This window comes from Protobothrops mucrosquamatus, unplaced genomic scaffold (genome assembly GCF_001527695.2).
Source record: "Protobothrops mucrosquamatus isolate PMUCROS unplaced genomic scaffold, P.Mucros_1.0 scaffold2543, whole genome shotgun sequence".
Taxonomy (NCBI): domain Eukaryota; kingdom Metazoa; phylum Chordata; class Lepidosauria; order Squamata; family Viperidae; genus Protobothrops; species Protobothrops mucrosquamatus.
The window spans coordinates 95,090-106,691 of record NW_015388603.1 but is presented as its reverse complement, the minus strand read 5'-3'; the positions used below and the strand labels follow the sequence as shown (position 1 = coordinate 106,691).

Sequence of the window (11,602 nt, the reverse complement as noted above, 5' to 3'; positions counted from 1 at the left end):
AAAATGGCAACTGGACTTTCGTGGAGGGGGGGGAGTTTCTTTCTTTGTAAACATTTCACTTCTCCTCCAAGAAGCTTCTTCAGTTCTGGATGAGAACTGAACTCAAGAAGCTTGGTGGATAAGAAGCAAAATGTTTTCAAAGAAAAAAACAACAAGAAAGTCCAGTTGTTGTTGTTGTTGTTAGTTGCGAAGTCATGTCCGACCCATCGCGACCCCATGGACCACGTTCCTCCAGGCCTTCCTGTCCTCTACCATCTTCTGGAGTCCATTGAAGCTTACGCCTCCTGCTTCAGTGACTCCATCCAGCCACCTCATTCATTCTCTGTCGTCCCCTTCTTCTCTTGCCCTCCATCTTTCCCAGCATCAGGCCCTTCTCCAGGGAGTCCTTCCTTCTCATTAGGTGGCCAAAGTAGTTGAGTTTCAACTTCAGGATCTGGCCTTCTAAAGAGCAGTCAGGGTTGATCTCCTCTAGGACTGACCGGTTGGATGGCCTTGCAGTCCAGGGGACTTGCAGGAGTCTTCTCCAGCACCAGAGTTCAAAGGCCTCCATTCTTTGGCGCTCAGCCTTTCTTACGGTTCATCTTTCACAGCCATACATTGCAACTGGGAAAACCATGGCCTTGACTATACGCCATTTTGTTGGCAGGGTGATGTCTCTGCTTTTTAGTATGGTCTAGATTTGCCATAGCTTTCCTCCCCAGGAGCAAGCGTCTTTTAATTTCTTGGCTGCAGTCCCCATCTGCAGTGATCTTGGAGCCCAGAAAGATAAAATCTGTCGCTACCTCCATTTCTTCCCCATCTATTTGCCAGGAATTGAGAGGGCCGGATGCCATGATCTTGGTTTTCTTAATGTCCAGTTGCCATTTGGAAAAAAGCCCCTTTGGGACAAGCCTCACCTGGATGACGGAGCATTGAGCAAATATTTTTGTTCTCACATTCGTTGTCCCCTGTAAAATGGGGATGGCGCTTGAGTGGCGTGGGGAGGCCTGGGCCTTCTCCCCACCCCTCCCCACCATGCCAGGAGGCCCAGGCCCCCTCCCCAGAAGCTCCACTTAAAGACCCATGCCGTCGCTTAATAACTGCAACTGGAAAAGCCAAGATTGCAGTCATTGAGCGAAGGAATCACAAGACCGCTTTTTGCTCAATGACAACATTCTGGTCGTAAATGGAGGATTATCTATACCTGCTTTCCATTGTGTTTTTAGACAGCCTAATGGGGAAGAAGATTCTCTGGGGATTTTCACAGAAACTTTTTTTGGGGGAGGGGGGGAATTTTTTGCAGAAAACTATCCCCAGAAATCTCTTCTCCTCCTCCACCGAATAAATTTTCCCCGTTTCGGCTTTGTTTTCCCTCCCGCAGCTTTTCGATTTTGATATCGAAGTCAAGCCCATGCTTGAGGTTTTGGTGGGCAAAACGATCGAGCAGGCTTTGCTGGAGGTGATGGAAGAAGAGGAACTGGCCAATCTGCGGGCGCACCAGTACGCCTTCCTTGAAATGCGGGCGGCAGAACTCGCTGAGGTCCAGCGCCTTGAAGAGCAGGAGAGGAGACACCGAGAAGAAAAGGTACGCACAGGCCGGGGAGAAAGAGAGCAGAGCCTTTTTACAGGCAGTCCTCGACTTACAGCAGCTTAGTGACCGTTCCCAGTTACGACGGCACTGAAGAAAGTGACTTGCGCCCATTTTTCACACCTACGACCGTCGCAGCATCCCCCAGATAACGTGATCAAAGTTCAGGAGCTCGGTAACTGAATCCTATTTAGGATGGTTGCAGTGTTCTGGGATCACGTGATCCCTTTTTGCGACCTTCTGACCAGGGAAGCCGGATTTACCGAACAACCGTGTCACTAACTTAACAGCTGCAGTGATTCATTTAACAACCGTCGGAAGCGAGGTGGTAAAATGGGGCAAAACTCACTTAACAAGTGTCTCACTTAGTAACACCCATTTTGGGCTCAGCTGTAGCCGTTAAGAGAAATATCTGGAATTTGGGAGAGCGGGAGAATGCTGGTTTGGGTCAGAAGCTTCCCGTGGGAAGGATTTCAGGCCGATCCTGGGTGGGATCAGGGCCTAAAGCAGGGGTAAGGCAACCTTGGCTCTTTTATGACTCGTGGACTTCAACTCCCAGAATTCCTGAGCCAGCATGGCTCAGCTTGGAAACCTCTCCCTTTCCCCTCAGCATGGCTGGCTCAGGAATTCTGGGAGTTGAAGTTCACCAGTCATAAAAGAGCCCAGGTTGCCTACCCCTGACCTAGATGATAGATAGATAGATAGATAGATAGATAGATAGATAGATAGATAGATAGATAGATAGATAGATAGATAGATAGATGATAGATAGATAGATAGATAGATAGATAGATAGATAGATAGATAGATAGATAGATAGATAGATAGATAGATAGATAGATAGATAGATAGATAGATAGATAGATCAGGGGTAGGCAACCGTGGCTCTTTTATGACTCGTGGACTTCAACTCCCAGAATTCCTGAGGCAGCATGGGGGAACTATGGCCCCCTCATGACTCGTGGACTTCAACTCCCAGAATTCCTGAGGCAGCATGGGGGAACTATGGCCCCCTCATGACTGGTGGACTTCAACTCCCAGAATTCCTGAGCCAGCATGGGGGAACTTTGGCCCCTTCATGACTCGTGGACTTCAACTCCCAGAATTCCTGAGGCAGCATGGGGGAACTATGGCCCCCTCATGACTCATGGACTTCAACTCCCAGAATTCCTGAACCAGCATGGCTCAGCTTGGAAACCTCTCCCTTTCCCCTCAGCATGGCTGGCTCAGGAATTCTGGGAGTTGAAGTCCACGAGTCATAAAAGAGCCAAGGTGGCCTAACCCTGGCCTAAAGGAAGGGGGCAGCACTCCCCCTCCCTGCTCCCACTGCTAGTTCTCGGTTTGACGGTCAGTGCCGGTCATCTCTTGACCCAAAACTGGTCCTTGGCAACTGGTGGAAGTGCCAACTTGCAAAGCTGACAGGAAGTCGAGGTGGATCTATTTTTTCTAATCAGTACGTGGAACCTCCATCCTTAGGAGCAGTCCACAGCAGTTTCTGGGAGGGGGGAAAAAGGCTGTGTGGTGCTTAGGATCCCAACGCCCCAAGTGAGGCTAGGAATGTGCGCCCCACACCCACCAACGAGCCCTTTTTCCCACTTTTCCAGCCACCCAACTGTAGGAAGGATGTAACTGCTGTAAGATGTTTCTTCTTCTCCTCCTCTTCCTCTTCCTCTTCCTCTTCCTCTTCTTCTTCTTCTCCTCCTTCTCCTTCTCCTTCTCCTTCCACATCTCCTTTTCCTCTCCTTCTCCTTCTTCTCCTTCTCCTTCTCCTCCTTCTCTTTCTCCTTCTCCTCCTTCTCCTCTTTCTCTTTCTCCTTCTCCTTCCCCTTCCCCTTCCCCATCTCCTTTTCCTCTCCTTCTCCTTCTCCTCCTTCTTCTCCTTCTCCTTCTTCTCTTTCTCCTTCTCCTTCTCCTTCTCCTTCCCCTTCCCCATCACCTTTTCCTCTCCTTCTCCTTCTCCTTCTCCTTCTCCTTCTCCTTCTTCTCTTTCTCCTTCTCCTTCTCCTTCTCCTTCCCCTTCTCCTTTTCCTCTCCTTCTTCTCCTTCTCTTTCTCCTTCTCCTTCTCCTCTTTCTCCTCCTCCTCCTCCTTCTCCTTCTCCTCTTTCTCCTTCTCCTTCTCCATCACCATCTCCTTCTCCCTCTCCTTCTCTTCCTTCTCCTTCCCCTCCTCCTCCTCCTCCTCCTCCTCCTCCCATTTCTGGGGTCAAAGGACGGTGTTGCTTACAGAGGCTATTTGAGAGACGGGCAAACTCCCCCGCATCTTTCAGGGGGTGGAATCCAAGCCCCCACGTGGCTGCTGGTGCTCCAAGGCGGCTCTTCTCGGAAGAGGGCTTGGCAGAAAGCCTATCAGGAGGTCTCCCTCCAGGAGACGTGGCCCTCTCCGCACTCCGGACGCTTCCTGATGTTCGAACACAAGTGCCCCCGGGTTCCTCCGAGGATCTGTGTTCCTCCGCTTTTGGACGTACGGACTTCATCTCCCAGAATTCCCCAGCCAGCAATGAATTCTGGGAGCGGAAGTCCAGATGCCTGAAAGGTACCAAGCTTGAGAAACATTGCTCCAGACTGGATCACAATCCGGACAACGTTGCCCCAGGTACGCCAGGAGCTTCCGTTGTGCAGGGCAAGCGTGGATAGGAAGCCCATCAGGTGATGATGCCTTGGGAAGGGGCCTTGAATGCCAGCCCCTTCCCCCTTTCGAGGTCTGGGAATGACAGAGGGGAGATGTTAAACATGGAAACAGGGAAGAACGCCTCTGGAGTGGCCAGCTCTAGTCAAAGAGGAGTCAGCTGGCAAGGGCAGGAGTGGCTGAAGAGCTAGTTGGACACAGCGAGGGAGCCACGGCTGCACCCTCCATCTCCTTTCCTCTGCAGGAACGCCGTAAAAAGCAGCAGATGGAAATGCTGCAGAAGGAGAAAGAAACGGCGGAGAAGATCGCCGCTCGCACCTTCGCCCAGCGCTATCTTTCGGATCTCGTTCCGTCCGTCTTCGGCAGCCTTCGGGACAGTGGATACTTCTACGATCCGGTGGAAAGAGGTGCTGGGGGTGGAGGGGAGAGAGGGTTCCCTTGGTCAGTGCTGGGAATTGGCTGCCTGGCTGTAGAATTGGAAAAGAGCCAGCTTGAAGTCTTTTGTGTTTTGGAATCCTGATTTAATCCCCAGTGCTAGCACAGGCGGAGGGACCGGTCAGTTTCAACCTTTTCCATTTGCGGAATTCAAAATTTTCTCATTTCTCCATCTGTAAATTCAGTTCATCCCATTCCTACAAGTGGTTTTTTTTTTGTTTTTAAAGGAAAAAGCTTGCACTAGGAATGTCTGCCAGGAGGTGGTGGTCAAAAAAGTCAAGCGTCAACTGTCTGACTAGCAGACCTCAAGGCGTTTAAGGCCCATCAGGTTAAAACTTTATTGGGTACAGCATTTCAGAACTGAAGAAGCAAAACCAGCTCTTGAGTTTTCCCGCGTGAAGCGAGCTTAGTTAAAAGATAGATTCCCACCCACCAGGTGTTCACATTGTCCAACCGTACTGTTTCTTTTGTTATGGGAACAGTTCACATCTCCATCAAGCACCTGCGGCAATGACCTTGACGTGGGGCAGGCTCTCATGGTCCGTGAACGGCTTTCTTGCAAATTTCCATTCCCTCCGTTTTCTACCCCTCCCCCCCCTTTTCTATGGCAAAATGATGACACTAGCAGGCATCGTAGCAATTCACTCTGGACCTCAAGATTTTGTTTCTTTTATTTATTAAATTTATAGGCCTCCCACCTTGCCTAGTGTTAAATTGGAAACCGAAGTAAGATCCCGCAATCAAGAGGTTACATAGGAACACTACCCCCACCCCCCATTTCTGGGAGCACTGCACCATTCTGGGCCAGTTGAATTTCCTGACAGCAAGAACAATTAACCAGTGGAATGACTTGCCACCAGAAGTTATGGGTGCTCCAACACTGGAGGGTTTTAAGAAGAGACTGAAATGTGATAGGGTCTCCCACTTGAGCAGGGGGTTGGACTAGTCCAGGGGTAGTCAACCTTGGCTCTTTTATGACTCGTGGACTTCAACTCCCAGAATTCCTGAGCCAGCACATAAAAGAGCCAAGGTTGACTACCCCTGGACTAGAACAACGGCCCCCAACCTTCGTGGCTTGGTGGCCCAGCTGGGGGGGAGGGAGAGGGGAACCAGGCCACTCGAGCAGCAGGCCGGCGTGCACAGGCATGCGCAACTCAACTTGTGTGAGCGGCAGGCCAGCACGCATGCAACACATACCCCCAGCTCAATTGCAAATTGAGCTGTGCATACGTGCACGCCAGCCAGCGGCCCGGTTGCGAACAGGCCACAGCCTGCTAGTGCGCCACGGCCCGGGGGTTGGGGGACCTCTGGATTAAAAGACCTCCGAGGTCCCTTCCAGTCTGTGATTCTGTGATTCTGCAGAGTCTGCTTTGTCCTTATGTGGCAATGGGTGATGGGGTAGTGGGGATGGATGTCACACGATTGATGACATCACTGTACAAATTACATCATAACAGGGGTAACTTCATCACAGCTCCTTGGTGATCTGTGGGTCAATGGAGTTGTTATGTGCTCCTGGCTACTTTCCTTCGTGACCAGAGGCAAGCTCAACTGACAATAGCCAGCCAAGAGTCCGTGAAGGCCTTTTTTTTTTCATTTATTGCAATAAGCGGGGAGAGAAGTTATCAAAGCTTGGTTCTCTCCAAAGTTCCAACGCAAAATATTCCCTTCTTTTATACAACCCTGTCCCGGCCGCCACATCCTTCTTTGTTCCCCATTGGCTGAGGTACTGTGAGGTTACACGCTTCCCGACCGCTTCCTGCATATTTCCTGCTACCTTCCTTAAACATGCTTCACACGTACATTAATAATATAAGCTATTAGACATATTCAATTGCTTGTTTTGAGTGTTGGGGATATTTTACGGCTGCTTAGGTTTTTTTTCCTGTGTTTCAGTTTAATCTGCCTTTCCAGTTATCCCATTCAGCTAATTTTCCCTGGCGAGCCATATAATAATAATAATAATAATAATAATAATAATAATAATAATAATAATAATAATAATAATAATAATAATAATAATAATAATAATAATAATAATAATAGTTGGAAGGGACCTTGGAGGTCATCGAGTCCAACCCCCTGCTCAGGCAGGAAACCCTATACCATTTCAGACAAATGGCTGTCCGGTCTCTTCTTAAAAACTTCCAGTGTTGGAGCATTCACCGCTTCTGGAGGCAGGTTGTTCCACTGGTTAATTGTTCCCACTGTCAGGAAGTTTCTCCTTAGTTCTAGTTGCTTCTCTCCTTGATGAGTTTCCATCTGTTGCTTTTGGTCCTGCCTTCAGGCGCTTTGGAGAAGAGCTTGACTCCCTCTTCTTTGGGGCAGCCGCTGAGATACTGGAAGACTGCTATCATGTCCCCCCTCGTCCTTCTCTTCGTTAAACTAGACATACCCAATTCCAGCAACTGTTCCTTATATGTTTTAGTCTCCAGTCCCCTGATCATCTTTGTTGCTCTTCTGTGGACTCTTTCTACGGTCTCAGCATCTTTTTTACATCGTGGTGACCAAAACTGGATGCAGGATTCCAAGGGTGGCTGTTTTTTTTACAGCTTGTATTTTTTCTTTTCCCATTCTGGCTGATTTTTGCCTACGTGCCTATCTTACATCCTCCCTTTATCCTACCATTTCCTGGTTCCCTATTGCAGCTTCTTAGACAGGCTTGTTTCTCCACTCAGTGAGGTTTCCCCTCCACAGCAGATTCAATTTTAAAATTTGAAGACCTTTCATTCACTTCTATCAGGCGGGCACCACACCGGCCAGGGATGATGGGCCTTACAATGGTAACGCCTGCTCTTTTACCCCCCCCAGACATCGAGACGGGCTTCATCCCATGGATAATGGGCAAGATGGAGACGCTGCTGGAGAGAAGGTCCCTTGGACGAATCATTGCTGATAGTAAGTGAGAGTCTGGGCTGTGAGGGGCCATCACATGTTGTCCAAAGAAAACAAGGACCCTCTCCCTTAACTGACCCCTCCCACACTCAGTAAATACAGAGTTGGGCTGGGCTGGGGTCTCCTAGAACAGGGCTTTTCAACCTTTTCACCCATTGTACCACTTTTAGGATACGGCAACATCCGAGTACCACCAGTCGCCTAGCAAGGTGTCAAAAACTTGACCCAAAACCAAAAAAAAGGAAAAAAGTGATAAAGTACAGGTAGTCCTTGACTTACAACAGTTCGCTTAGTGACTGTTGGAAGTTACAATGGCACTGAAAAAAGTGCCCCCCAAGCCACAGCCGAGCAAGACACCTGCCTGCCCGCCCAGCGACGCTCTTCCTCCTGTCCGAGGTTTTCATTGTTGTGAGCGTTTCTGTTGAGGATTGGCAGTGGGGGTGGGGTGGGGGTGTTTGGTTTTTATTCCCCCCGTCTGCTGGGTGGTTGCAGCAGGTTTTGGTCACTTCACATGACCCTGGGACACTGTGACCGTCATAAATATGAATCAGTGGCCAAGCATCTGAATGTAAATCACAAGACCCTGGAGAGGCTGCAACATTCCAGCTGATCGGCGCTTCTTCTGGGCTCAGCAGAAGCACCAGGATCAGTGCCAAGCTCCAGCTGGAGCCTGGCGCTGATCCTGGTGCTTCCGCTGAGCCCTGACAGCCCCGAAGAAGCGCCGATCAGCTGGAAAGCAGCGCTGATCCTGGGGCTTCCGCTGAGCCCTGACAGCCCTGCAGCTCCAGCCGTCTCTCGCTCAGGCTTGTGCGGTGCTGCCACCGGTTCAGCTCATTCCCCTCCCCAGCTACCACTTTTCTAGGATGGTCGCGTACCACCTGCCGGGTGCCCATGTACCCCAGGTGGTACCCGTACCCCTGGTTGAAAAGCCCTGGACTAGAAAGAGAATCTTTTAAGTTGAAGGCTGGACCACCGGGTTATTAACTGATCAACTGAAGCGATTCATTTAGCTGCGGCAGCAAAAAAAAAAGGTCGTAAAATGGGGCAAAATCCGCTTAACGACTGTCTGACTTAGCCACAGAAATTTGGGGCTCATTTGTGGACCTAAGTCGAGGACTACCTGTACACACATGCAGTCACGGTTTCCACTGCCCAAGGGCTCTTACTCCAGGGTCACTGCTCCCCCCTGGCCCCTCTAGGGCTCCAGTATGGGAGAGAGCCCCCTACTTGCTCCATGGCAAAGTGACTGCCTTAGGAGATGGGGAGGGGTCGTGGTTAGTTACGGCCATCCCCAAAGTCCTTGCAGGATCTCGTGAAGGGATTTCAGAAATACCTCATAGTTTTATCTCTTTATTTATTAATTAATTATAAGAGCCCCGATGTGGTGGACTGGCTAGAATGCAGCGTTGCAGGCAAACTCTGCATTCCACAGCCAGCAGTTCAATCCTCTCGTCGGCTCGAGGTCGACTCAGCCTTCCGCCCTTCCGAGGTCGGTAAAATGAGGACCCAGATGGCTGGGGGCAAATAGGCTGACCCGGAAGATGCTGTAAAGCAGTACGGAGAGGTATATAAGCCTGAGTGCTAGTGCTAAGTGTGAAGGGAGGGAAGGAAGGAAGGAAGGAAGGAGGGAGGGAGGGAGGGAGGGAGGGGGGGGGGAGGGAGCGAGGGAGGAAGGAAGGAAGGAAGGAAGGAAGGGCCTTGGTGGTGCAGTGGTTAGAATGCAGCATTGCAGGCTAAATTCTGCCCGCTGCCTGCAGTTTATTCCTAACTGGCTTAAGGTTGACTCAGCTTTCCATCCTTCCAAGGTCAGTAAAATGAGGGCCCAGATTGTTGGGGAGAATCATGCTTACTCAGAAGATGCTGTAAAGCATTATGAGGCGGTATATAAGTCTAAGTGTGAAGGGAAAGAAGGAAAGGAAGGAAGGAAGGAAGGAAGGAAGGAAGGAAGGAAGGAAGGAAGGAAGGGCAGTGAGAGGGAGGGAGGGAGGGAAGAGATGGGAATGAGAAGGAAGGAAAGGAAGAGAGGAAGGAAGGGCAGTGAGAGTGAGGGCGAGAAGAGGTGGGAATGAGAAGGAAGGAAGGGAAAGGAAGGAAGGAAGGAAGGAAAGGAAGGAAGGAAGGAAGGAAGGAAAGGAAGAGAGGAAGGAAGGGCAGTGAGAGTGAGGGCGAGAAGAGGTGGGAATGAGAAGGAAGGAAGGGAAAGGAAGGAAGGAAGGAAGGAAAGGAAGGAAGGAAGGAAGGAAGGAAGGAAGGAAGGAAGGAAGGAAGGAAGGAAGGAAGGAAGGGCAGTGAGAGGGAGGGCGAGAAGAGGTGGGAATGAGAAGGAAGGGCAGTGAGAGGGAGGGAGGGAAGAGCTGGGAATGAGAAGGAAGGAAAGGAAGGAAGGAAGGAAGGAAGGAAGGAAGGGCCTTGGTAGTGCAGTGGTTAGAATGCAGCATCGCAGGCTAAACTCTGCCCACTGCCAGCAGTTCGATCCTCTCACCGGCTCAAGATCGACTCAGCCTTCCGTCCTTCCCAGGTCGATAAAACGAGGACCCAGATGGTTGGGGGGCTCATAGGCTGACTCTGTAAACCGCTTGGAGAGGGCTGTGAAGCCCTCTAAAGCGGTATATAAGTGCTCTTGCTGCTGCTATTGCTTCTCAGCCCAACCGCACCCCTCCTCTAGGCTTAATTCAACACGTGGTGGAAATGAGGCTGCAGGCCTTCGAAGAGGGCGCTTGGCCCGAAGCTCCCCAGCTGACTGACCTGGACGTGGAGGAGCTGGAGGCCGCTGCCTCCCTGCTGATCGAGCCCTCGGGCCCGCTGGGGGCTCCTGACCAGCCCGAAGACTCAGGCCAGGCCGAGCCTCCGGTGAGCCAGGCAGACGGTCCGGGTGAAGCCGAAACCTCAGAACCGCTGCAAGCGCCAAGCCAGCCGGAAAACGATCAAGGCCCAGCCGAGCAGCCCGACGGCGCTCCGGAGTCCGAGCCCCAATGAGTCCGGTGAGCCTCTAAAATAGAAATGGGCCCCTGGGGATGGGAGGGGGGGTGGGATCCTAAAGGTCAAGACGGCGTCCACAGCCGTGCCGCTGAAGGCTCACCGCCTCCGATCAGAATAACAGCATCAACGGAAGGGAACTTGGAGGTCTTCTAGTCCAACCCCCTGCTCAAGTAGGAGTGCAAAAAAAAAAAAGTGCAAAGAAGAGCAACTAAGATGATTAAGGGCCTAGAGACAAAAAATATATATAGGAAGAACGGATTTGACCAGTCTAGAGAAAAGAAGGACTAGGGGGGACAGGATAGCAGCGTTCCAGTATCTCAGGGGCTGCCCCAAATAAGAGGGAGTCAAGCTATTCTCCAAAGCCCCTGAAGGCAGGACGAGAAGCAATGGATGGAAACTCATCAAGGAGAGAAGCAACCTAGAACTAAGGAGAAACTTCCTGACAGTGAGAACAATTAACCAGTGGAACTACCTGCCTCCAGAAGCAGTGAATGCTCCAACCCTGGAAGTTTTTAAGAAGAGACTGGACAGCCATTTGTCTGAAATGGTACAGGGTTTCCTGCCTGAGCAGGGGGTTGGACTAGATGACCTCCAAGGTCCCTTCCAACTTTATCAACATTATTATTATTATTAAGATCATGCAAAGTATTAGTACCGCTTTATATAAATACCTCAGGGGCTGCCCCAAAGAAGAGGGAGTCAAGCTATTCTCCAAGGCGCCTGAAGGCAGGACAAGAAGCAACGGATGGAAACTCATCAAGGAGAGAAGCAACCTGGAATTAAGGAGAAAATTTCCTGACAGTGAGAACAATTAACCAGTGGAACAACCTGCCTCCAGAAGCGGTGAATGCTCCAACACTGGAAGTTTTTAAGAAGAGACTGGACAGCCCCCTATCTGAAAGGGTACAGGATCTCCTGCTTGATCAGGGGGTGGACTAGCTGACCTCCAAGGTCCCAGCTTTATTCCGATTGAAGGATATAACCCTATCCCAGGGGTAGGCCACCTTGGCTCTTTTATGACTCGTGGACTTCAACTCCCAGAATGCCTGAGCCGGCAGGGGGGAACTATGGCTCCTTCATGACTCGTGGACTTCAACTC

At 50.6% G+C, this 11,602-nt stretch overlaps 1 protein-coding gene across 1 annotated transcript in view; it reads left to right on the top strand.

Annotated features, from left to right (window-relative positions):
- The window catches only part of LOC107295872 (radial spoke head protein 3 homolog B-like), an 18,862-nt gene extending 8,362 nt beyond the window's left edge, over window positions 1-10,500 (top strand). Inside the window, exons 5-8 of the mRNA XM_015825207.1 lie at window positions 1,361-1,564; window positions 4,439-4,601; window positions 7,441-7,527; window positions 10,190-10,500. Coding sequence (XP_015680693.1) covers window positions 1,361-1,564; window positions 4,439-4,601; window positions 7,441-7,527; window positions 10,190-10,500 — 765 coding nt within the window. The remainder of the gene's footprint in view (window positions 1-1,360; window positions 1,565-4,438; window positions 4,602-7,440; window positions 7,528-10,189) is intronic.
- The last annotated feature ends 1,102 nt before the right edge of the window (window positions 10,501-11,602 follow it).